Here is a 27121-nt window from a genome sequence, read left to right as displayed (position 1 = left end):
GGGGGCGGGGAGGGGGGTGCACATGCTCAGATTGTATTCTTTAAAAGCAGTTTGCACTGTTTGTAAGCCTTTGAAACTGCCAGTATAATGTCTCCATCGTGCCATTGGTCAGTACACTCAGCTGTTAACTGAAAGGTTGGTGGTTCAAACCCACCCTGGGATGGGGGGGGGGGTAAGTGTTTTGAGGAGACAACTCCTCCTCCTTTCTCTCTAAGCGAATGCAGAGAAAGAAGATACTTGTCTTCTCATCTGTTTTCCTGAACAAGATAAAACAAAACGAATTCTTTTCTTTTTTTCTAAGACAAGGTTTCTCTGTTGCTTTGGAGCCTGTCCTGGAACTAGCTCTTGTGGACCAGGCTGGCCTCGAACTCACAGAGATCTGCCTTCCTCTGCCTCCCAAGTGCTGGGATTAAAGGCATGCACCACCACCGCCTGGCCTCAAAGTGAAATTTTTTACACTGAGCATAGTGGCGCATGCCGTTAGTCCCAACACTTGGGAGGCAAAGGCAAGCAGATCTCTGAGTTCGAGACCAGCCTGTTCTACAGGGTGAGCTCCTGGACAGCCAGAGCTGCTCATAGAAGCACTAGCACAAAGAAAGAAAAAGGAAGAGAGAGGAGAGAGAGAGAGAGAGAGAGAGAGAGAGAGAGAGAGAGAGAGAGAGAGAGAAGAAAGAGCAGGGTCAGCATAGAGAAAACTTACAAGATTCGATAGGAGTTAGAAACTTTTATTGGTAAACTTTTCATTTAAAATTATTGATTTCTGCTTCATTTTCATGTCTGAGTTGTCTCCTAAAAGTTGGACATCTCTCGACTATTATGCATAAATGGAATTCTGGGTTAAATGATTTAAAGTATATTATTTCCTACACCCTCACACAGCACAGAAGTGGTAGGTGGTGGTGGTAAAGGATTTTCCCCTTTTCGGTGGATTATTTACATTCTCAGTTGCGCTCTGCGAGTTACTGTTAAGATTGGCATGTGTTTACAGAACAGACACAGCCAAGATGTGCTGGGGCTGGGGGAGGTGCCATGTGAACAGCGCATGAGGGACGACAGGAGGATGAACGGCATTTAAAGTTTAACCACAGATAATCCACACCTCCAGCCGGGGCTGTAGGGCTTATGGGTGGGGAATGACTGGCCAGGTACCATGCCTGACCTTCCAGCGTCTTCAGTGCAGCTCAGCGGTGTGATTCAGGTCCCTTTCCCTTCCCTGTCTCCGCAGAGCCACTGGCAAGCTCAGCCTCCTCCCATCCCGGAATGAGCGAAAATGTACCTGCTCCCTTGGAGAACAGCCCTGCCATCCCTGTTAACTGCTCCTCAGCCATCCCCCAGCCCAGCATGACCTCCAAGCCCTGGCGCAGCAAGTCCCTCAGTGTGAAGCATAGTGCTACATCATCTATGCTCTCGGTCAAGCCCACTGGGCCTGAGGCCCCCAGGCCTGCACCCGAAGCCATGAAGCCTGCCCCCAACAACCAGAAATCCATGTTGGAAAAGCTCAAACTTTTCAACAGTAAAGGGGGCTCTAAGGCAGGTGAAGGCTCGGCGTCTCGGGACACAAGCTGTGAACGATTGGAGATCCTGCCCAGCTTCGAAGAGAGCGAAGAGTTGGAAGCTACCAGCAGGGCACTCTCTACTGCAGGCCCTGCATCCAGCAGCCCCAAGATTGCACTCAAGGGCATCGCGCAGCGAACTTTCAGCAGGGCGCTTACCAACAAGAAGAGCTCCCCGAAGGGCAGCGAGAAAGAGAAGGAGAAACAGCAACGGGAGAAGGAGAAGGAAAAGGAGAAGGGCAAGGACTTTACCAAGAGAGTTTCCGTGACTGACCGGCCTGACCTCAAGGAGGAACCCAAGGAAGAGCTCAGTGGGGTGGTTGTGACTGAGATGCCGAAAAAGTCCTCCAAGATTGCCAGCTTTATCCCCAAAGGTGGGAAGCTCAACAGCACCAAGAAGGAGGCCACGGCTCCATCCCACAGTGGAATACCAAAACCAGGAATGAAGAACGTGCCTGGGAAGTCCCCAAGTGCCCCCATACCTCCCAAGGAAGGAGAGCGGAGCCGAGGGAAGCTGAGCTCAGGGCTTCCCCCACAGAAGCCCCAGCTGGACAGCAGACACTCCAGCTCCTCCTCCAGCTTGGCATCCTCAGAGGGAAAAGGCCCCGGAGGGACCACTCTGAACCACAGCATCAGCAGTCAAACCGTCAGCGGCTCCGTTGGGACCACCCAGACCACTGGAAGCAATACCGTCAGTGTTCAGCTACCTCAGCCTCAGCAGCAATACAACCATCCCAACACAGCCACGGTTGCACCTTTCCTGTACAGGTAAGGCAGCACCTGCTCCCCCTGGGTAAAGACCCTGGGCTTCTGGCTCCGCCAGTGCAGGGTCCAGGAACATGTAAGCCAATAGGCAAAGAAACACATAGTTCTATCCTGGTGCACTCAAGTGGACAACCACTATAGCAAGACAGTGCTGAGGTGGGGGACTTTGGGAGCTGAGCCCAGGATGAGGAGGCGTCACCAGGCCTTTAAGCTTGTAGACCTGACTATGCAGGGTAGTCAGATTGGTGTTACCCAAAGTGAGCTGTAACCTAACGTAAGTGATCTTAGGACCCCTCTGCTATGTAAGTAAGATTTCTCATGGCAGCATTGACCTTGAACTTCCCACAGTCCCTGCTACCTGCTGAGACTTTCTGAGAAGAGACGAAGGAAACATTGATTGATAAGGGCCATTGTAGAAAAAGGACTATTGTATTAGGATGAAGCCTGCTGACCTTTTCCTGTCTCCGTAGCCCTGTATCTCTGTTGGGACCTCTATAGAACCCCAGCAGTCCGTGTGGAACCAGGAGCTACACGCTCCTTGCTGTTCTGTCCGAGATCCACTCTGCTTTGCCATACCACACACCCGTGCTGAAATGGGCACTCGAGGCTCCTGGGAGCCCCTGTACCACTGAGAAGGGGACTGAGAGCTTGGTTCACAGAGCTGGACAGGAATGGTGTGCTTGACCACGCTTCACAGCTAGGCCCCTGATACCTGTGCATATACCAAAGTAGTCGTGTCCCATTCTGTCCCCTTCGTCTGCAGCTCTCTCCCAAAATACAGACCCAGAGCCGTGTGCACACGCTCAGTATGTCCAAGTCGACAGTTGTACATAAGTAAGACATAATTACACGTCCACGCACCAAATGCAAATGCATGTTCACATAGGTGCGTTTGCGTAAAGCCCAGGTGTGTGCATTCTCACCCATTCTTTCAACTTCTTATATTTGTGTGGCTTCCCAAAGAGCTTCCCTCTCTCCCTACCTGAAGTGTGGTCCTGTGAGCTCATACTTCCAGCCTCTAGAGATGTCAGGAGAAAGCTAGCCAGCATCCGTGTAGTCAGGGGATGATGCCAGGCTCCCACGCTCACTCTCCTCCGCCCTCTTCCCCCTTGCGTGAGCATCATCGCCATCTCTTTTGATTGGCAGCCAGTTCTATATTATTTAGTCGAGTTGTCAGCTCAGCTAATGGTGCTGGGAAGAGCACCAGGCCTTTTTTCAGTGGAGTCGTGGTGCGGCTGCCTGCACGGCTTCTCAGGAATTGCTCTCTGGAGCGTGGGACAGCTGATGGAACAGCTCCCCGTGAGATTGTTACAATCCTAGCATCATTCAGCATCGAGGTGAAGCCCGCTCAGGCTACTCGACAACTTTTGGACTAGTCAAATTAAAATGTGTGAGTGTTTGATCCCCATCAGTGTGGCTCTGTCTGTTTTGACTGAGTTCTTTGGCAGACTATAAAGCAAATGCCTGTCTTCTTAATTATTATTATTATTATTTCAAGCTTTCCTATGGGGGGAACGGTTTCTCATGACTAATGTGAGAGGAGCAGGAAGAAGGGAAACTCCCAGATGCTGGAGTCCTCTTTGAAGGAGCCTGTGAAGAACTGGGAAGAGTCCTGGATAGGAACTAGACCTGCACCCTACCCTGTGTTACCCATTGTGGTCTTGGGCACTGGCTACAGTGACAGCTAGCGATTGCTTGTGAACCATGTGTGTGCAGAGACCCAGCTAACGGTCTTCTGGAACCTAGTCTCCTGAGTCATCCCAGCTTTGTGAACTAGCTTGCTTTTAAAATCCCAATTCTACACACAGGTAATTGAGGGTTAGACTAGGAAATTTGTTCCAAATCACAGAGCTGGTAATTAAAGGAACCTGTGTTTAAAACCAAGCCTGGCCTGGTGGTGGTGATGCATGCCTGTAATCCCAGCACTCCAGAGGCAGAGGCAGGAGGATCTCAGCGAGTTCAAGGTCAGCCTGGTGTACAGAGTGAGTTCTAGGACAGCCAGGGAGCATTTCTGTCTCAAAAACAACAACAACAACAACAACAACCAATAAACAAAAGACAAATCCTTCTAACCACAGAGACCTACATTGTCCTGCTCTCTAAGTCAAGGATTCTTGGTGCTGCAGCAATGTTTCAGCTAAGAGCACTGGCCACTCATGCAGAGAGAACCTGGGTTTGGTCCCCAGCACCCACATGGTGGTTTACAGCTATCTATAACTTCAGTTCTAGGGCATTTGATGCTTTTTCTGGCCTCTGTGAGCACTGCACATATATAGTGCTCATACATACATGCAGGAAAAGCACTCATACATGTCATGCATGTAAAATAAATCTATAAAACATTTTTTAAAACAGAAATCTTTACATGTACAGTAAGAGAATTGCAGTTCCCAATCGACAATGTCTCAAGCCTAAGCCCAGCTGTTCCAGGCAGGGTTTGTTGGCATTGTGTCGGATGACAGCAAGCGCAATGCAGAATGCGCCTGAGTTCAGAAGAACAGGGCAGTAGCAACACACACAAGTATCCTGCTCCTCTAGAGGGCGCAGCCACTGCTGGGTGCCAGTAGGTGGCGCCCTACAAGACTGGGCTCAGTAGCTCCAGATCTTTCCTTCCACAGGATGAAAGGAGAAATCCAGCTGGTTTCTTGTGTGAAATCACCCCAATTTTAAAGTCATTCTTATTATTTTTTAAATATGCATATGTGTGGGGGAAGATGGGCATGCGATTCCGGGTGCCTGTGAAGGCCAGAGGCCTTAGATGCCCCTGGATCTGGAGTTAGAGGCAATTGTGAGCTACGCATTGTGGGTGTAGGAAATTGAACTGGGGTCCTCTGCCAGAGCAGTATGTACTCTTAACTGCTGAGCTATCTCTCCAGCTCCAAAATCTCACAAACTTTAAGTTGATTACCAGGTGTGGTACCACACGCCTTTAATCTCTGCACTCTAGTGGTAGAGATGGGCGGATCTCTATGAGTTCTAGGTCAGCTTGGTCTATATAGTGAGTAGACAACCAGGACTATGTAGAAAGTCCCCCTTAGAGAGAGAGAGAGAAAGAGAGCTAATTTTTTTTTAATTACTATGCAACCCTTTAGCAGTGAAAAGCAGCTGGATCAATCCAGCCCTAGATGCCAATAAACTAATGTCACAGGTCTGCGACAAGACAGTTGTGGCCAGAAACCTCCCTTGCAAACCAAACATTGGTTCAGTTTGCTCGACAAATAAGGGCATGGGAGAAGGGTTGGGAAAGTACATATTTCAGTCAAGTGTTGAAATAATGATCAATGAGACCTTTCATGTCAGAGCATCTAAGCTGTGAATCAGAAACCTGGAGGGCAGACACAGCCGCTTGGCACCCACTCCTGATCCGCTTCACACCCCCCATTACAGAGAGAGCCATGTCAGGCGGATCGTGGGGCGAGGGGACTGTCAGTGGCGTCATCTTTAGGCTTTGCTTGCTGGTGCTGTGGCCCCTTACCTGTGGCCTTTTGACCTGAGTTTAATGTCCAAACCACCCAGCCGTGTGTCTGGTTGGATCTCGAGGCTGACTTGGGAAATCAGTTCCCGTCCAGAAATCGCAGACCCTCCTTTTGGGCTTTGCGTGTTTCATCTTTCTGAGTTCAGTCGCTCTCTCCACGTGTGGCTGTTGAATTATTTAGCGTCAGTCTGCTGGCCCATTCTGTCCCACAGCTGCTAGCCTGGCAGGCCATGGCAAGCAGTGCAGATGTGATGGTTTCCACTCCTGATGACGGTGTCTGCTCTGATTTGTATGGAAAGGTCCCAGACGGACACCGAGGGGAATGTCACGGCCGAGTCCAGCTCAGCGGGGGTGAGCATGGAGCCCAGCCACTACACCAAGAGTGGACAGCCTGCTCTGGAGGAACTCACTGGTGAGTATGAGCCCCGGGTTGTGTGGCTGTTGGTGGGGCTGCCTCTCATGCAGGCACCTGCTAGGCAGGTTAATGTCATGGCGCTGGCGCTGAGCAGTATTTTTTTTTAAATGTTTATTGATTTATTATGTATACAATATTCTGTCTGTGTGTATGCTTGAAGGCCAGAAGAGGGCACCAGACCTCATCACAGATGGTTGAGAGCCACCATGTGGTTGCTGGGAATTGAACTCAGGACCTTTGGAAGAGCAGGCAATGCTCTTAACCTCTGAGCCATCTCTCCAGCCCCCGTGCTGAGCAGTATTGCTCCCTTGTGTCACCAATTTACGTCTTCCCTTTCCTTCCTTTCCTCTTGCACAGCCTCTTCCGTCTTCCCCAGAACTGTCACTAAATCTCTAACTTGTCAGGACATCTCTTGTTTGGACCCTGGACTGCTTTAATGCTCAACTTTGAGTCACCCTGTTTGTCCTTCGTCTGCAGTTGCTTCTCAACAAAATTTAGAACTCTAAAATATTAGATTTTCTTTTAGTTTTATGGAAGCCCAAATTCAAAATATCGTTTCATCCTTTGCCGTTAACCGAAAAGATTGCAATATGTGGAGCTGGAGGGGATGGCGTGGCAGTTAAGAGCACTTACTGCTGCTACAGAGGCTCTGCATTCAATTCCCAGCACCCATCTGGTGACTCGCGACCATCTGTAATTCTGGTTTCCGAGGGTCCACGGCCCTCCTCAGCCTCTGGAGCCCCAGCAGACATGTAATACACAGAAGTACATGCAAGCAAAATACTCATACATTCAATTAACAAATAGATAGCAACTTATGTCTTTTCCAAGGACAAAACAAAAAAAAATTTCTAAACTATATACCTTGTCAAGACAATGATTGTAAGGTATTATGCTGTCTATAAAACATATTATCCAGCCGGGCAGTGGTGGTGCATGCCTTTAATCCCAGCACTCAGGAGAGCAGAGACAGGCAGATCTTCATGAGTTTGAGGCCACACTGGTCTACAGAGAGAACTCCAGGACAGGCTAAGAAGCTACAGAGAAACCCTGTCTCGAAAATAAAAATAAATAAATAAGTAAAGGCTATGTCATTTCAGGGACTGGGGAAATGACTCAGTGAATAAAAGCACTTGCTGCACGAGCATGAGGACCTGAGTTCAAATCCCCAGCACCCATTTTAAAAGCTGGGCATGGCAGCACACACTTGTGGTCCTAGTGCTGGAAAGATGGAGACTTGCAGACCCCTGGGATTCACCGGTCAGAGAGTCTAGCTGAACCAGTGAGCTGAAGGTTCAGTGAGAGACCCTGCTTCAAAAAAGTGAGGAGGAGAGCAATTGAGGAAAACACGTAGCACAGCATCTGACATGAACACACATGCGCACACATGTGCATATGCACCTACACCTAGACACACAAATGTGTACACACATGCGTCCTAAGTACACACAGAACAAAGCATCTAGTTGTCATAAGAATCATTTCATGGTAATTTGTTGATGTTGTTGTATTTGTGTGCATGCATGTGTGAGGTGCACGTACGTGTGTGGGCACAGGCGTGTGCAGGGGCACGTTTGTGGGGGCCTGACGTGGATGTCAGGCACCTCCCTTGATCTTTCTCCATTATTTGTGGAGACAGGGTCTCCCATTGCTCGAGCTAGCCAGCTTGCCTGGTGTCCTCTGCCCCTGGCTCTCAAGTGCTGGGATTATAGGCTTGACTATTATGTGAGTTTGTGGGGGTCTAAACTCTGGTCTTTACACTTGTACAACAAGCACTTTATCACTGATCTATCCACCCCAGCCATGATGCTACAGTATGGAGATAAAAAAGAAAATCAGAAATAGATTTAGAATTGATTTTGGGTGTGTCCTATCCATCAGCTCCTCCTCCAGCCTACATATAAACCATGATTATCTTTTTTTTTAAATATTCATTTTATTTATTATGTATACAATATTCTGTCTGTAGGCCAGAAGAGGGCACCAGACCTCATTACAGATGGTTGTGAGCCACCATGTGGTTGCCGGGAATTGAACTCAGTACCTTTGGAAGAGCAGGCAATGCTCTTAACCACTGAGCCATCTCTTTAGCCCCCCATGATTATCTTTTTAAATATATTTGAAGATCTATGTTTTGCCTGTGTGTGTGTCTGTGCACCATGTGTGTGCCTGGTGCCTGTGGTGTCCAGAAGAGGGCGCTGGATCTTCTGGAACTGGAGTTACAGGCTGTAAGCTGCCATGTAAGTGCTGGAAACAGCTCATGTCCTCTGCTAGAGTAGCTGGTACACTGTACTGCTGAGACATCCAGAATTCAAAGTTTCTTACCTATACACTAGCGTGTGCAAACACACATACTTTAAAGATTTGGCTGGTAAATTCAAGTTTGAGCACAGTTCAAATAAGAGAAAAATGTCTCCCGAATTTCTCTGGATTAAAGGGGGTAGAAAATTAAAAAGAGCTATACTTCCAGTCTAGACTTTTTTTTTTTGCTCTAGTAAATATCTTGTATAGCCAAGCAGTGGTGGTACACGCCTTTAATCCCAGCACTCCGGAGGCAGAAGCAGGCAGATCTCTGTGAGTTCGAGGCCAACCTGGGCTATATAGTGAGTTCCAGAACAGCCAGGGCTACACAGAGAAACCCTGTCTTGAAAATAAATAAATAAATCTTTAAAAAAAATCTCATCTTGTAGCCAGGCATGCTGGTGCATGCCTTTAATCCCAGCACTCAGGAGGCAGAGGCAGACAGATCTCTGTGTTTAAGGCCAGCCTAATCTACAAAGCAAGTTTCAGGCCAGCCATGGCTACACAGAGAAACCCTGAAACCCTGTCTTGGGAAAACAACATATGAATAAATGAGCCTCATGATCTAGTGACGTCAGACTGATCTTAACCCTTGCTCCTCCAGTAGAAGATCCCGAGGCTCGGCGGCTGCGGACAGTAAAGAACATCGCGGACCTACGACAGAATTTAGAAGAGACGATGTCCAGTTTACGGGGAACTCAGGTTACACACAGGTATGGGCAGCGTGAATTGCTTTGCTCTCTCCCTCTGCTTCTCTCCTGCATACCGGGCTCCCCACAATTGGTTTGGTTGAGAGCGGAAGAGAAATGAAGGGGGTAGAAGTTAATATACAGATACCGACCCTGCCGAAGGTTTCTAAGGGCACTGCCCAGAGGAAATTGCCCCCGGCTCCATTCACACTTTCTTTGACTTGCATCATTCAAGCTGTTGGAAGGAACAGGTGAACTGTGTTTGACCTGTGTGGCCTGAATTCCTCCCAGGTCTCCTGGCACACGTGATGGTGTTAGTCATGCACGTGTATGAAAGGCAAGAGGGAGTGTTTATCCAACACCGCTCTGTTTAAACTATGGCTTTGTTGGAAGGAATCTCGGGTTGTTTCCCTTGTTCTGCAAGACCGTTGAGGAGGATGCAGAGCCGGTGCTGCCAGGATCTTGGCTGAATGAAGTCTTACAGTTTGTGTTTGGCTTTGAAAATCAAAGAGTCCCAGCTACCCCACTGAGCCCTCATGGGTTCTCATGGCTTCTCCAATTTCAGAGGAAATGGGGGACTTCCCCACTGTATCAGTTACTCTTCTCATGGCTGAAGTGACTCGAGGAAGAAAGTGGTTTGTTTGGGTTTTGGTTTAAGAGGAAGCGATTCCTTGTGGAAGGTGAGGCAGCTGGTCCACCGTCAGGAAGCGGAGACAGATGGATATTCCGGTGCTCAGCTCTGCTTTCCTCTTCTGATTCAGCCTTGGACACCAACTCATAGAAAGAGGTCACCCACATTCAGGGTCGGTCTTCCCTCCTCACCTGACCCTCACAGGCATGCCCAGAGGCTTGTCTTCCATGTGAGGCTAGATTCTGTCAAGTTGACAGTCTAAACTGTCAAACTCACCATTAAGAATCTGTAGGTTCTGACTTCAGTCAAACTCAAAGGTCCAAGATGTCAAAAATGAGGTCAGTTTTAGGATTGGGGACAGGGGATGGGACAAAAGTAGCCACTGGCATCCAACCGGCTGTTCAAAATGTGAACTTGAAAGATACCTAACCTTGTAGGTATCTGAAGAACTTGGATCCTGAACTTGGGTCCAGTGACTTGATTGAGCATGAATCTGTCATCCCACTTCCCACCTAGTCACCAACACTGACTCTAGGATGTTATCTAGGGAGGGGCAGGGATGTGAAATGTGGCCTTAGTAGTTCAGGGCAGGCTGTTCTAGCCAACCCTTGAAGCATGGCGGAGCATGCTACAACCAATGGACCAGAGGGTACTCCATCCCTTCTTCACAAGTTTAGCATGTTCTGTTTCCTTTCCTGAACTGGAGAGAAGATTCTGGTCTTCCAGCAGAATAAGGCTTTGCAGTCTGTGTTTAATTACAGGGTCAGTGGGGAGGCCCTTAGAGCACATTTCCCAGTAGGTTCTTCAGAATGTATAGGTAGATACACAGCTTCTCTTTCTCCTTCTTAATAAAGGAATCATACCAGGTGGTACCTGGTACCTGCTGTTTCATCCCGCTTTGTAAATGAGAAGTTCTTTTTTTTGTTTGTTTGTTTTTACAATTATGAATATTTAAAAACCACCTAGCCTGCAGGGCACATTGGAGTCTGACCCCGGTTGGTTTTATGTTTTCAGTACATTAGAAACTACATTTGACACCAATGTCACCACGGAGATAAGTGGCCGCAGCATCCTCAGCTTGACAGGAAGGCCCACTCCTCTGTCCTGGAGACTCGGCCAGTCCAGCCCTCGGCTCCAGGCAGGCGATGCCCCCTCAATGGGCAACGGGTACCCACCTCGAGCCAATGCCAGCCGCTTCATCAGCGCAGAGGCCGGCCGCTATGTCTACTCTGCCCCTCTGAGAAGGCAGCTGGCTTCCAGGGGCAGCAGCATCTGCCACGTGGACGTCTCGGACAAGGGAGGCGATGAGGTGGACCTGGAAGGCATCAGCATGGATGCCCCTGGCTACATGAGTGATGGGGATGTCCTGAGCAAGAACATCCGGAGTGATGACATCACTAGCGGGTAAGTGAACAGGTGGGAAGGCCTGGCCCTCACATCTCTTTGCCTTTCTTTACTAAGCGGTCTCTAGAACTGGTGCTGGCTGCCTCATCTGCTGCTGCCAGAGGCTCCGTGGTGTGATGGGGACACTACTGGGCTGTGATTTAAAGGAAAGGTAGACAGACTCAGCTGGGGACCCACAAAATTTCACTATGTAAATGACTGCTCCCTGTACCCTTTACACCAGCCTTGCCATGGACACTGCCCGGCTGGTGACTTAGCCTCCCTGGGCTGGTGGGCCTGATTGCTCCCTCCCTCACAGAGCTCATGCATCTCCCCTCCTCCTCCCTCATGGCTCTCCTCTGCTGCGCCTCCCCCTCCATCCTCCATTTCCACTACCTCCCTCCAGCCCCACCGCCTTTGCACTGTGTCGACTGCCATCCCGTCTCCTTGCTCTCTGCCGGGCTTACTCCTGCTGGCCTTTCCATTTGGAAAGGTTCCTTGTCCTGCAGCCTCACCGCATCTGTGTGCCCTGGTGGGCTCCTTTCAAAGCTTACTACTATTCAAAGTCGTCCTGAGCGTGCGTTGATAAATTAATGTCTCCCTCCCCTTCCTGCTGTGCTCTCTGAGTCCCTAGAACAGTGTGCATCTGAGCTCACGGGTCCTTCTGATTGGGTGAACGTATAGGTGGGTAACTAAAGGGAGAAACAGGAGCTCTTTCTCTGCTACTCCTCTACGAGTTGAAGACTCACCACCGCAATGTGTCTGATAGTCTTTCCTAAGCAGTGGAGTGTACCTGGTGTATGAGAGGGAGTTGGGGGCCGTGGGGTGGGGCAGGGGAGGCTCATCTGTAGCCACACTTTCAGGTATGTCGTAACTGTCACTTACATCTCTTTATCTTGCCTGCCTGAGATGCGCTTTGAAGTTTTGTGAGACCATTCCCACCCTTAGTGTCCTAGCAATGAAAATTATAGATAAGAAAAGTCAGGGCTAGCAGCCATATTCATGCTCCATAGAATGGGGATGGAGAACCGGTGGTGTCTCTGTATCATTAGTAATGGCTGGAGCCCCCACCAGGTGGTGTACTGAGTTGGTACTTGTATGTGTTACCTTGCTCCATCCTTACAGAATCCTTAAGGGTAAACAGTGTCACCGTCCTGGGCTGATAGACAAGGAAACTGGAATGGGAAGGTGAGATAACTTACAAGTGATCCGGTACCTATTAAGAGAGCCCTGGGCTAGAGAGACGGCTCACTAGTTAAGAGCATGCTCTGTTCTTCCAGAGGAGCTAAGTTCAATTCCCAGCACCCATGTCAAGTAGCTTACAAACCACCTGTATGTCCAGCTCCAAGGAATCCTACCTGTCATCCTCGGTGGGTACCTCCACTTGCTCCACTTGCTTATACATACTCACGCTCAGACGCATAATTAAGAATATATTATTGGGGCTGGAGAGATGGCTCAGAGGTTAAGAGCACTGACTGCTCTTCCAGAGGTCCTGAGTTCAATCCCCAGCAACCACATGGTGGCCCACAATCACCTGTAATGAGATCTGGTGCCCTCTTCTGATTTGCAGGCATACATGGAGGCTGAACACTATGTACACAATAAATAAATAGTTTTTAGAAAAGAATATATTATTGGAAAAAAAGAGAAAGTAGTTCCAGAGATTATTGACTGTATCTACTGTGCTACACCATCTTGCCAGCCCCTCTTGGCTGTGCTGAAATGGTGCAGCTCATCTTCTTCCTATTATTACCGTGTGCCATTTTGTCTGTGTATCCGTCTGTGTGCTTGGTGCCTGCAAAGGTCAGAGGAGGATATTGGACACCCCTGAAACTCAAAGTTCCATTGGACCCTCAGTTACAGATGGTTGTGAGCTAACCACAGAGGGTGCTGAGAATCAAACTCAAGTCTTCTTTAAGAGCAGCCAGTGCCTTTAGCCACTGAGCTATCTCTCCAGCCTCAACTACACATTGGCACAGGTGTAGAGCTGGGTAGGTTAGTTGAGTGGGTTAGGGCAATTGCTGGAGGACCTGAGTTCAAATCCCAGCATCCACATAAAAAGCTAGGCATGACTTTATGGAATTTAACTTGGCACTATGAGGGAGTAAAAGGAAAGAGAGTCACGGAGGCTTACTATCTACTGCCCTATCTTCACCTCAGTAAGAGACCATGTGTCAGAGAGAGAGAGAGGGAAAGAGAGCACAGGACACTGGACATTGTTGTGTGTACAGGTGTGTGTGTGCACACACATACACACACAATAAAAGCTATTTAAGAAGAAAAAATCTTCAATAAAAACATTTTAAAGCATAAGCATAGAGGTGTTTGGATTTGTGCTGAAGTTAGGACCATTTTAGGTGGTAAAACCTCCAAAAACAAGAGCTACTAAGTTCTTACGGTCTTAACCATTTTCTCCCATCCAGAATAGCTGATAAATGGTCTGCATCAGTCAGGCCCAGTCAGCAGCATTGTGTGTTTCTAGCATCCCACAAACACTGGAAACAGTAATGTGTGCAGTAATAAAGCAGAAGTGTGCACAGTTGAATCTTTTCCTATGGTTTAGGAGATTTGGGCTTCTGGCACAGCTGACCTGGTCATCATTCATTTCATCTTGATATCTGAGCCCATGTGCTGGTTCCTCTGAGATTTCTGTATCCTGTGATGAAAGACTCCTTCATTGCTCTTGCTGGGGAGTGGATTGAGTCTAATACAGTGTTATGAGTGTCCACACGGTGGAGACATGTACACACTCCAGGGAAGCTTCGCCTGTCCCTGGGAGAAATCCTCTTTCCTAGCTCCCTGAAAAGCACAGATGTTTGTAGATGTTTGAAGATGCCCTTCTGCTCTGCAGAGCTTGTTCCTCCCGCATGCGCTAGGGTTTTGAGCGAGTGTGGACAACGTGTAAGTGTTAGCACACCCCTGTGGCTGGAACCCAAGAACTCTGCTCATTCAGAATGCTTTCTACTGTAGGAAGCCTGGTCATTACTTAATGCTCTTTCTGCCTGGAATATTCTAGAACCCTTGCTAAGCCCGTCTCCATCCGTGAAAACACAGATGGAGGGTTCCGCTCTGACTGATTTTATATGCCTAGTGCAAGGCAAGCCACTTGATGTCTTTCTAACCCACTTCTTTTTCTTTACATAGACTGTCAGCTGTGAGTATAAGGATTGGTCACTTTTCCCAGAATCTGCTCAACAACGCATTCTTTGAGACAGCTGATGGAGTAGACAGTGAATGAATGAGACACTCCACCTAGAGTTTCAGCCCCACCCAGTCTCTTGTGAGCCCTGTGATGTTGAGCATGCTATCCAAATACCCCAAACTCCTCAGTTTCCAGATGCACATGTTAACCTTCAGTTAGCCCTCCTGTTGAGGTTGTATCCTGTTACAGACGCGCTTAACTAACAAAGACACAACATTTCTACCAGGATCTAGGTGCCCTATTGGCCTGGAACATCGGGGTACTTGGAAACAACACATCGACCAGCTCGTATCCAGCTGTTTATTTGATTTAGGGCAAACATAGTCTCAGTGGCTGAGCAGTCTTTATTAGGTCAGAAGCTCATTGGGGAAAATGTTTACAGAAGTTGGCAGCAGATGCATTCAGAAACCTGCTGTGGAGGTAAGATCTAGTTTCTGAAACCCTGTGGCCGTGTTTTCTACGATGCAGGGCCCTGGCTTGGTATAGTTGGTATAGTTGTATAGCTCGTGTTCTTTCTAATAGAGAAGAAGCTAAAGTGACAGACGAAGGTGTCTCTGAGCAAGTCTGGGTGTCCCGAGTCAGTCCTGTGCTCAGATCCTAAAACTTCAGGGTGCCATGTGGCACAGAATAAAATTATAAGGGCAGACTTAGCATCCATATGTTTGGAAGGAATTTTTTTTTTTCCTTTCAAAGGCAGCACTGGGTTGTATAATCTTCTGAGGTATAAATATACATCCCTTCCTGAGAAAAAAAAAGATGGCCATAGAAGACCCTCGGAGGTTGACCTATCCATCTCCCGTGCCTTACGCAGCTTTGGCCCCCTCTGCGCTTTCCTGCCTCTGGCTGTGCCGTGTGTGCCTTCAACAAAAGCTGAGTCTTATGTCTGAAGTGCTCTGTGCTTGGGACATGCCACTTCTCCTTGCAGCTCTGTGCTTGGGACATGCCCCTTCTCCTTGCAGCTCTGTGCATGGGACACGCCACTTCTCCTTGCAGCTCTGTGCATGGGACACGCCACTTCTCCTTGCAGCTCTGTGCATGGGACATGCCACTTCTCCTTGCAGCTCTGTGCATGGGACACGCCACTTCTCCTTGCAGCTCTGTGCATGGGACATGCCACTTCTCCTTGAAGCTCTGTGCATGGGACATGGCTCTTCTCCTTGCAGCTCTGTGCATGGGACATGCCACTTCTCCTTGCAGCTCTGTGCATGGGACATGCCACTTCTCCTTGCAGCTCTGTGCATGGGACATGCCACTTCTCCTTGCAGCTCTGTGCATGGGACATGGCTCTTCTCCTTGCAGCTCCTTCCCCAAGTACGCCTGTCTGATTGTGCTGAAGAACACCACCCCATAGACATGCTCCCCTAGCTAGGGTCTGCTTCTGTTGGCCTTGGCTCATCCTTAAACAACCAGGTTAGCCTTTCTCATATGAGCTGTCTGAGGTCTGGCTGGTGTCACATAATAGGGGTTAAGAACAGGAGACACCTGAGGGTTAACCGTTGCTCTACCAAATGGACGGGAACAAAGTCTTAATATTGAAAATTAGAGATGGTGCTTGGCACCAGGCCAAGAGTCAGCGGAACTCAAGTACACATGTGCATAGATGCATACATGTGCGTATGCATGCATAGATAAGCCTGTTTTCTCTGTAGGAGCGTGTCAAAGGAGGACGGACATTGCCTATTACTTTCCTAAGTCCAAAGACTTGGGCATAGTAGGCATTTAGTCTGTTTGTGGTACCCACCCTGGCAGGACCTTGGGCTTGTGGAAATTCATCCTCACCAACTGAAAACCCAGTGGTCCTGGTCACTCTGACCACTCAGAGAAAGGCAGCTTGGCCTGTGGTGTCATCTAGTGGCCAATAGGAATATTGCTGCGGCCCCACTGCTTTTGAGTGGTGCAGCCAAGGCCACGAGGTTGCTTCTCAGCTGCTGGTGGCCAGCGTGGGAGAGAAAACAAGGATTCCAGCCGTGTGGTCTGCAGCACTGACATCTGCATGGCCTGAGTTCCCGTATTCAGTGGCAGGCAATACTCCATCAAAAGAGGGGTGCAGGTCTCTCCTGGGAGACACAGTTCTCGGAAATGAAGGACCCTGGCTTGCTCTCTCAGTCCTTCAGGATGTGCCTCAGTCAGCCCAGAATGATGTCATAAAAAGTGACTTGAGTTTTAAATAGTGGCGCTATATTGTTTACAGTTCCAGAGGCTCGAAGGTGTGAAGACTAGATTCCAGTGAGGCTTCTCTTTCTGGTGTAAAGATGGTGGCCATGTCTTAGCAGGCAAAGGAGGAAAACCCTGTGTTTCCCCTCCTTAGAAAGATGCCAGTCCCAACTTGAAGCTCTGTTTGTAAGACTTCGGGGAGACTAAATTACCTCCCTTCCCTAGGGTCCTGCCTCCTGGTACCAGCACAGGTGTTCAGTCTATTCAGGTGATGTGTGTCTGCTTGGCTTTCCCTCCCTCCATGGCTGCCAGGTCCTCAAACCTCAAGGTGGTGACATCGTTCTCTGAGGTCATTTGAGATCGGAAGTGCCTGAGACAGGAGTGGCAGAGCTGTATGTTACTCTGCACGTGCCTGTACATGAGTGCTTGTGATGTGTATGCACATACCTGTGTGTGGAAGGGATCCTCACACCTCTTCATTGTTGGACACAGTGGCAGTCCCATAGTAAGCGGTTCATGAAATGAATGAATGCTTCAGTTGGCCTTAAGAACAGACCAGCCAGGCTGGACGGTGATGGCGCACGCCTTTAATCCCAGCACTCAGAAAGCAGAGGGAGTCGGTTCTCTGTGAGTTCGAGGCCAGCCTGATCTGCAAGAGATAGCTCCAGGATAGATAGGGCTGTTACACAGAGGAAACCCCCATCTCAAAAAAAAAACCAAAAGGAGGAGGAGGAATAGGAGGAAGATGATGATGACTACGACAAATGATCAGGCACGCAGTGATGGCACACACCTCTAATTCCAGCACACACCTTTAATTCCAGCCAGAGGCTTCTGAATCTCTCTCTCTGAGTTCAAGGCCATCCTAGTTTACAAAGAGAGTTTCAGGCTTACCAGGACTACACAAAGAAACCCTTTGAGGTGGGGGATGGAAGACCAGCCTCTTACCCTGGATGAGTGTGTGTCTGAAGTCAAAGTCCCTTTGAGCATGAGGCCCCAGCCACCTGTTCTTGTGGTTTCTTAGCTTCCCCTGTTCTGTCACTTGTGCAGGAAAGAGCAACAGCACAGAATGCAGCAGGCCATTTGCCCAGTGGGCAAGGGCACTTGTCCATCCTCCATTGAATGTCGAGGACTGTTGTGTGAGGTGTCTCACCAGGCAGCCGGCAGGTGGCAAGTCTGGTTCATAGCATGAAAGGCTCTTTCTTACCTGGCCTCTCCTCCCACTGCCTTTTTAGGACTGGCCTCAAGCGACTTGCAGGCTTTTGTTGTAGGCAGACGGATAGGAGAGGAAGAAGTCTGTGTGTGTGTGATTCCTGGAGCCGAGATAAGTGAACTGTGGGAAAGCTATCCTGCAAGGCCCTGCTTCAGGCCATCTCCAAGAGGGTGTGGCAGGAATCTGATCTAGAAAGGACCCCAGCTTGTAAGATCCTGCCAGCCAGCCACTAGACTGACTGGAGAAATTAGGAAGACTGACCATCATGGGAAGAGAGGGGGGTCTCTTTCCTGGCACCTCTTTGTGTTCACCAACCTTCAGGTTCTCTGAACCCCATAGTTGCGGAGTTTGACGGGCGTTCTCCTGTGTGGCTGGCAAGTGTTTAGCAGGCATCTCCGTCCCAGCCCCTGGTATGCCCTGGGGTGTGAATTTTGCAGGGTGGATCACTCGATATTCTTTTTTATACTGAAACTGGATCCTTGAGGCTACTCTCTAGTGTAAACCTGTAGCCCACGAACTCACACTCGGAAGGGGGAAGGGGCGTTTCTACATGCAGGGAATCTGACTCTGTACCCTTGGATGCATTGTCAAAATTCAGCTCCAAAATTCAGATTTTTATATGGTTTTGTTCTCTTTTAAAATTATTTACTTAGCCTTTTATTTTATGTGCATTGGTGTGAAGGTGTCAGATGCCCCAGAACTAGAGTTACAGACAGTTGTGAGCTGCCATGTGGATGCTGGGAATTGAACCTGGCTTCTCTGGAAGAGCAGCTGATGCTCTTAAGCACTGAGCCATCTCTCCAGCCACATGGTACTGTTCCTAAAGGCCCTAAAACATTTGAAAGCCCTGGAAGACATGGAAAAATGGTCACCCCTCTGCTGCTTCTTTCCCTTTGGGGAAGTGTTGCAGTGTGTCCTTACTGCCTTCCTGTATGCTGTATCCTCTGCCACCCCTCTGCATCCTCTGATGGAAAGCAATGCTTGGCAGAGCCCTCTTCTCTCTGCCCCATGCTTTGCAGACGAGCCTATGTTGAAGAGAGAACCACAGCTCCACATTGTTTCTCGCTAAGCCTTTGTGACGCCCTCTTCTAGAAAACCCAGCTCATGTTAGCTTTTATCTTAAAAGTGAGCCAGTGGCGTTGCAAATCCCTTCCCGATTGCATCTGCCCAGCCAGCAGTTAGAATGGCTCTGACAGATTTATGGTGGCAAGGTTGGAGAATACCAGATTGGAGTGGAGATGAATATGAGGAAAAGCATCTGGATGGATTGGGAGTGTCTTGGCCCTGAGACAGTAAGCCCATGCTGGAAGACTCAACAGGAGGCTGAGACTGAGTGTGCCTAGGCCTTGATCAAGATAAGATAGCCAAAGTTTCCTTGTGAGCAACCTCCCATCTTGCTGTGCTGCAGATATTTCCCAGTGGGAGTCACAGGACCTGCCAGTCTTTGCTTAGGAAACTGCTTCACTTTCTCAGCCCATTTTCCATGTGTTAAGGGCCAGGTAGCTGTTGTATCTCTTTGCTTCTGGGTCCACATTTTCAAAGATGTGGCCATGCTGCTTCTGAGCCCAGGACCAAACAGGACCCCCAGGGATTGGAGGATGTTAGTTGACTTTAGGGAATTAACCATGATGTCATGGAGATATACAAGTCCAAAGCCTCCAAGGCAGTCCAGGGCTCAAGTCCTGGGACCATCCATGATTCCCTCCTCAGGATCTGCCTGTTTTAAAATCTACAGCTTCTTAGATGAGCTCTTCTCTCTCTCTCTCTCTCTCTCTCTCTCTCTCTCTCTCTCTCTCTCTCTCTCTCATCATCTGGGTTAAATGTGAATTCTCATCATGGCATCTAGACTAGTCTCTGGCTGGATTTCTGGGTATCACAGCCTAGCCAAGTTGACACATATAATTAGCCACCCCAGTCTGTCACAGGCCTTATGTGGAATCATGAAAATGAGTTGTCTGAGATGGGAGATAACTCACCTGTATCCCACAAACAGAAAACAACATGGCAAGATGTCAAAGCGAGAACATCCTGTAGGGAGTGGGACCATGGATGAGAGAGTCTTTGGGTGCCTCAGAGGAAGCATTGTACCCCTCTCCAGGACCCAGTGTCCCAAAAAGTCTCACAAGAAGCAGTGGGTTTGTTTCTTCATCTTATTCCTGAGCTAGTGGCAGACAGACACACTGGCCAGAATACCTCTGGTGACTGACGCCTTCTGAGACTCAAATGTGAAATGATACGCTTGTCTAAGGAGGGACCTTCATGTCCTTATAGCTGTAAATCATAGCTTATAGCTGTAAATCATAGCCATATCTCCTCCTTGATTTGGGTGAATGGGACCAGGGGAGTCTGGGTCTCTCTTCCCAGAGCTGTGTCTGTAACCAGCTGGTCATCTCTTCTGCAACTGGGCATTTCATATATTTGAGCAGGGAAGTTTAAAGAGTGGGGGCAACTGAAGTCATCAGAACCTAGAGAAGAGCAGATGCGGTGTTGCCTCTGTGGAGGAGAGGAAAGCTGTAGAGTCGACTCACCATGAACACACACATATCTACTTGCCTCTGGTCACAGGTTGGGGGGTGTTTGTGGTATTCCAGGTATATGTAAGGACTGTCTCACCTATTCTTCCACTGGCCAGCCAGTTCTTTGAGATGGAGACCAGTTTCATTCCCTAGTTACCATTTTTATTGCTGTTGTTTTGGTTGGTTGGTTGGTTGGTTGGTTGGTTGGTTGGTTGGTTGGTTTGGTTATTTTAAGACAGCGTTTCTCTGTGTAGCCTTGCTATCCTGAAACTTGCCCTATAGACCAGCCTGGCCTTGAACTCACAGAGATCTGTCTACCTCTGCCTTCCGTTGCTGGGATTAAAGACATGAGCCACTACTACTTGGCTCCCTCTTTGCCTTTAAGGAGACTGAATCTTAGAAAGGTTAAGATACTTGGCTGGTTCACATGGGTAGCAATAGCTAGAACCACGCATTCCCTGAAGCTAAGTTCAAACCCTGTGCGCCCAGGTCTTCTCCAGTGTGACTTCTCACTTGAGGAAGAAGATTATGATACCCCAGGGAAAGTAGAGTTAGCTAACTAGGGTGTTCAGAAGGGTGGGGCTCAGAGCACTGGGCTGCTAAGAACTTTAAGAACAGGAAGTATTCAACTGATCAACATGCGTAGAATAAATACCTGTGGGATGCTCAGACATACACGGGACATCTCTATCACACCCCCTCCCCAAGGTACAGGAGTCATTGCAGAAGAGAAGGTGGAAAGATTGTAGGAGACAGAGGACGGGGGGACCCAGGCAAACCAGTGTTTTCTAGACATCAAAGGACAGCTGTGCTCATGAACACACATCAGCTGTGGTTCCCTGCATAAGACCTACCCAAGCCTAAGCCAGTGGACATTCCAGCCTGGGGGATGGAGAAGGCCCATGAGCCCCTACCCCTGACCGATGAGCTAGTGACAATTGAAGGCCACTGGGGGAGGTATAGTGAATAGTCAGTTTTCTTTAAGGGTGTGACCATGCACCAGCTAAGTGTGGGTGGTCCTTGAGGGTTAGCCTGCATTGGAGGCCCTGGGAAGACAAGGCAAGGCGCCCTGTCTAGCATCTGACAGTGTGTCATTATCCCCATCCCAGAGACGTGAGAACTGAGTGGAGAAGTGTCTTGTCCCATATCAAAGAGCTGCTAAGCATTACAGCCAATTAACCAAGCTTGAGGCCTCAGCAGCTGAGATGCCGGCCTTGCCTCTTCCAGTGCTGTCCCCGCCTAGATGCTTCTAGTGCTCCCCTCTCCAAAGCCTGCCCTTCCTTGGATTGGTAGAGAAACAACGAGTAAGACGGGTATTTGAGTGCTTGCTTGTTGGGTAGTGTCTAAGATTTGCTTTGTCCTGGTGCCGCATTAGAAGGAATTCAGACCAAGGCTGAGGTTTGCTTGGGAGATGTCTGATGACACAGAGCCCCAAGCCTGGAGCATAGCATCTACAGCAGAAACTAGGTATGCAGAGTGCAGAAGGCATTCAGTGAGTAGTGGGTTCCCAAGAACCATGCTCCAACCACATGGAATTTAGGCTTGCGTTTATCCACTGCCCAAAACACTGGGGTGCCCTGTGGTTAAAGTGTAGAAGAATGTACCAGGTTGTGGGTGGGGCTGCTTGGGACTCCCACTCCTGAGAGTTTCTAAGTCTGGAGCTTTGTGTACAGGGGGACTCCTTCAAAGGAAGATCTTCCAACTCTGGATGCAGGATGCTCTCCTCCCTGCAGGAGTCACTGCAGTCTGCTGTCATGGTAACAGATCTGGGTGTTGATTTCTGAACAAAAGTCTTTTGGAAAGGCCAGGCCACACTAGAGAATCTGGAGAGACCTAAAAGGTGATTCTCCTAAAAAGAAAAAATTAACCCATGCCTGTTTAAATAAACACAAAAATCAGACAGGCCTCTCTCCTGCCCTTGGGGCTGATCTGGCCGTGAGGGGACTAGAGATTTTGTTCATTTTCAAATGGTCTCATGCAGCCCAAACTGGCCAGAAACTCACCACATAGCCGAGAATCACCATGGGCTTCTCTTCCTCCTGTTCCCACCTTGCTGGTGCCAAGATTACAGGCCTATGTCAATACGCCCAGTTTTCATGGCACTTGAGGTAGAACTCAGGACCTTGTCTGTGCCAAGCAAGCACTCTCACATCTGAGCTGTATCACAGGATAAAGGGTTCAGTGGCACATTGAACTCTGGCTACTGAGACCCCCTATAGGCTTACTGCTCACATACCGGCCATTATGCCTTCTTGTGTACAAAGAAAGCAGAAGTTGAGAAGGTATTAAAGGTGGCTTACAGAACTCAGCTTTGCCCCCAGCCATGTTTGAATGGGTGCCTTCAGCTTATCTAGTCATAGCTCTTGTTTGTGGGAGTAGAGGCATTGGAGCAAGTTAAAGAGTTGGGGGGGGGGAGAGAAACAACCAAACACCATCAGGGACTCCATCCCTTAGTCTGTGGATCACAGCTGTTGTTACTGCAGCTCCTGGTGTGTTGACTGAGGGCAGATTGTGTGTTCTGTAGGTGACAGTTATTAGCCCCATTTCTCCTCTGGAGCCTTTCTCTCATATCTCCACCCGCCTAACCGAGCACCCCAGCTGCGTTTGGTCCTCACCACTATTGGCTACTGTCCATCAGCAGAGATGACTGGCTCGCCTGTGTGCCTGGTCAGTCACCTGGCTTCCGAGTAACTCCTGGCTTCATCCCTCCGCCGCCATAGCTCCAGCAGCTGCCTCGCTGTATAGGAAGAGACGTGTCCACGTACACATCTGTGTCCCATCTGCTCCCTCTGGGGACATACCTGTGTCAATTGTCCTGACAAAGAGGAGTTCTCCCAAGTGTTATGAATGCAACTAGCGTGCCCAGCCTATGTGGCCCTGGCAACCCAACGCAGCTCCATTGCAAAAGCAGCAAATGCTCTTAACTGCTGAGCCATCTCTGCAGATTCTGTTTCTTGGCTTGTAATACATGCTTATGAAATTTTACTATTGTATGTGTCAATAAATGTATGAGCTAGATTTTTCACCCCAACCCAGCCTTCCCTGCTGATCCTTTCAGAATCCTCCTGAAGGTCCCTCCCCTTTAAAGCCATCTCTGGTGCTTAGCCCTGCTTTTTACCCTTGTTGAAGCCCCAAGCGAGCAGCTGTAAAGTCAAGGACCTGGATTCTTGTACCCCCAGCATGCAGGCTGGTGTCTCCCTCAGAACAGCAGCTCCCTGAAGTCCTTGTTGAAAAACAGAATGCCACAGCGTTAAACATGAGCCGCCTCCAGAACAAATACCTACCTGTAGCCCTCCTGTAGCCAGCCCCCTCTGCAGCCCTCCCCTCTCCCAGGGACCTCCTGACGTCTGTTTACTACCTCATGATGCAGTCTGCAGTAGAGGCACATCTCAGTTGCCAGCCAGTAGCCCCTCACTGCATGTTCTCAGGGCACCTTGACATCTCCCTCAGCTACAGTTTTGATAAGGGCGAGGTGAAACTTGTATGGACTTCAAACACAGTGACAGACAGTCGCTCCCCAGTGTCGTAGAGGCGGAGGCAGTTCCCCTGACCTGTCTGCAGAAGTCTGAAGAGCAAGAGACACTGGGTGTCTTCTGATTCTGTCTCCGAGGGCTCTAGTCATCTTCTGGAGAGGACAGAGAAAACTCAAGGCCAGCATCCATGCTCCTGACTGTAAAGGAAAGCGAACTTGTGTCAAGTGACACTTTGGTAGGTCAGAAACTTTGGGACAGCAAGTTACAGCCATCCCAGAAGCATAGCCAGTAGCTCTTAGCATGTTGGGTGTGCTTGGTGGGAGGACTTCATGTGGTCAGGAATATGTATGCATGTAGCCGTCAGAGGACAGAGACTGGCTGTTCTCGCTTGCCTGCCTTGTCTAAGGGTCCCTTGCTTGCTGCGTTACCCAGCTGGCTAACTCACAGGCTTCCAGAGAGTCTCCTGTTTCTACTTTCCACTTTCGATAGTGGGGTGCTGGGATTACGGATCCTCACACTTCCAAGTCCAGCTTTTGTGTGGATTCTTAGAGTCCAGATTCAGGTTCACACCTGTATGGCTAGCGCTATCCCGAGCCCAGGAAGGATTCTTCTGACAGTGCAGAGGCTGTCTGATTTATGACATGCCTGTGAGGCCACCGCATGCTGTCCCCTGTGCTTAGTTCATCGTGACTGATGCTCCTCACCCATGACCTCCCCAGCCTTCTGGACCTCCACCAGGTGGACTGCTCCACGGCCTGGACATCTCTCAGTCTGGACTGCTAATCGGCTGATATTTCAAAAGGGACCTGAGGTGGAAGGCACAACTAGATCAGCTTCAGGCTAGGTCGTGTTAGCATGGGTGGACATTGCCTCTCACCACAGAGGAAGCCAGGGCCGGTTACCGAAGATTTCTGTCTCAAATCATCATGACAACTAATTCTTAGGGAAACAGAGGCCTATCTTGCTGATTTCAGGCAGGACTTACAGTGCCATTTCCGACAGGCTCTTCCCAGGTTAGAGTTCCCATTGTGCCTGTTTTAAATAAAGATTTTGCAGAAACAGTGGCCAGGGCATTTTTAGGGTATTGAATTATAGTCTGTGATACTAGTCTGGAAGGCATGGTTGTTTTCTTATCTCTTTTCTTTCTTCCCTTTTTTGGGGGACAGGGAGGGGAGTGTTTCAAAATGGGTTTCCCTGTGTAGCCTGGTTGTCCTAGAACCAGCTCTGTAGACCAGGCTGACCTCGAACTTAGAGAAATCACCTGTTCTGCCTCCCAAGTGCTAGGATTAAAGGCATAAGCCACCACACCTGACATTTCCTTATTTCTTAAATTTAACTTATGTGTTTGGATGTTTTGCCTGTCCGTGTGTCTATACCTAGTACCGGCAGAGGCTAGAAGAAGACATTAAGTCCTCTGGAACTGGAGTTCGGGACAGTTGTGAGCCACCATATGGGTGCTGAATATTGAACCTGGGTCTCTGGAAGAGCAGCCAGTTCTCTGAACCACTGAGCCATCTCTCCAGCCCCTGGACACATGACTTTTGCAGAGCTAGAAACACAGAAGAATTCATGTGAAGATGGGCGTCACCTATCAGTGGAATGGGCTTGTCAGTGGCCACCATGTACCACATGAGTATAAAATATTAATATAGACCAGACTTTGAGGGAGGAAAGGAGCCAAGAAACTCAATACTTATTGCACAACTTTCTTATAAACCTTAAAATGCTCTGAAAATCAAAATATTTCTTTAAAAAAAATTTAGTCTCAACCCTGCTAAAGACAGCCAACGACCAAGAAGCCATGGTTCTGGAATGTGTATTTTTTTCTCTGAGTCCCTGCTGACTAAGGTGCATCTGAGTGGTGAGACTTCCTGGGTATCAGTGCATCTCTGACCAGCACATTTCATGCCAAGAAGGAACTTAAAAGAAGGCTTTGTCTAGAGAGCGGTCTCCTGTGTGTTAGGATGCCTCTCATCTTTCACAGTGTGGACAGAAAGCTTCCTGCTGGTGCTCGAAGTATTTGCTGCAGTCCACACTAACAGTTGAACCACCATAAAGAGAACTCAAGACAAATCCCCAGATACGGGGCCAGCCCGTTTCCCAAAGCGGGCAGCGTTTCTTCCTAATTCTGTATGATAGCTCCCACTTTAAACAAGTGCTCTCATGAATCATGATGAGTATTTTTCGCTTGCCCATTTATTTAAATAGGAGGTGCTAAGGACACTCTGGTTATAGCTTTGAGCTTTCTGGTCCGTTTAAGGATGCATTTCATTCACATAGTTTCAGCTTTTCAAAAATTAAAATTCTTGTGCCAGAGAAGTGGTTTCTTGAGTAAAGGTGCTGGCCACATAAGCCTGAGTTCTCTCCCCAAACCCATGGATGTAAGGAGAGGGGCTAGGGCCATAGCTTGGGGATTAAGAGCACCTGTTGCGCTGGCAGAGGACCCAGGTTCAATTTCCATCACCCATGTAGCAGCTCACAGCCACCTCTAACTCCATTTCCAGGGGATCCAGTACCCTCTTCTGACCCTGAGAGGTGCCAGACATACATTTGATGCCCATAGAGACACAAATGCAAGGCAGCCAACTTCACAAAGTTATCTCCTGGCCTATAGACATACGCACATACACACAAATAATAAACTTAAGATTATTTTTCTTTTGTATGGCTGGCATATGTACCTGTTTGTGTGTATAGGTATATCCACTTTTTTTTTTTTTTTTTTTGGAGACAGGGTATCCCTATGTAGCCCTGATTGGCCTGGAACTTTCTATGTAGATTCAACCTAACCTGCAACTCAATCCATCTGCCTATGCATCTCCTGCGTTGGGATTAAAGACATCCACCACCACCCATGGCTTCTGTATTTTTTTTAAGAATTTATTTATTTTACATACATTGGTATTTTGCCTGCATGTATCTCTGCGTGAGGATGTCATATCTTGGAGTTACAGACAGTTGTTAGCTGCTATGTGGGTGCTAGGAATTGAACCCAGGTCCTCTGGAAGAGCAGTCAGTGCTCTTAACAACTGAGCCATCTCTCCAGCCCCTGGCCATAAGAATCCAAAGGGCATGATGTCTCTCATGTGGTGGTACACGGCCATGACCTAGAGGTCAGGTGTAGGCAGAAGGATCTCAAGTTTGGGACCAGCCTGGGCTGCAGAGTGAGACCCTGTCAAAAAACAAACAAACAAAAAAAAGCAAATAGATCTAATAGAGGAACCTGTGTTTTTATGCTAGTGGTCACCCTGTGCTGGGCAGAAGTCACCGTTTCTGTTGGTCAGTGTTTGGATCCTCTAGTTGGAGTGTATGGTCTGACTGGGAACAGCCAAGGTCCAGGTCCAAACG

The 27121-nt window shown here is 48.7% G+C and overlaps 1 protein-coding gene across 14 annotated transcripts in view; it reads left to right on the top strand.

Moving 5' to 3' along the window:
• Nav2 (neuron navigator 2) overlaps positions 1-27121 on the top strand; it is a 615193-nt gene that overhangs the window by 468983 nt on the left and 119089 nt on the right. For 12 of the 14 annotated variants that reach the window (XR_012908349.1, XM_075953182.1, XM_075953180.1 and 9 more), the window contains 4 exons: positions 1226-2321; positions 6093-6205; positions 9114-9222; positions 10844-11233. Coding sequence is in view for 13 of the 14 variants with exons in the window: in XM_075953182.1 (XP_075809297.1) it covers positions 1226-2321; positions 6093-6205; positions 9114-9222; positions 10844-11233 (1708 nt within the window). In the remaining variant the exon portion in view is untranslated. The remainder of the gene's footprint in view (positions 1-1225; positions 2322-6092; positions 6206-9113; positions 9223-10843; positions 11234-27121) is intronic. The other 2 variants (XM_075953176.1, XM_075953173.1) reach the window with 1 other exon arrangement.

Source organism: Microtus pennsylvanicus, chromosome 18 (genome assembly GCF_037038515.1).
Source record: "Microtus pennsylvanicus isolate mMicPen1 chromosome 18, mMicPen1.hap1, whole genome shotgun sequence".
Classification (NCBI taxonomy): Eukaryota; Metazoa; Chordata; class Mammalia; order Rodentia; family Cricetidae; genus Microtus; species Microtus pennsylvanicus.
Note: the sequence above shows the minus strand (reverse complement) of the source record. Positions and strands in the feature narration are given on the sequence as shown.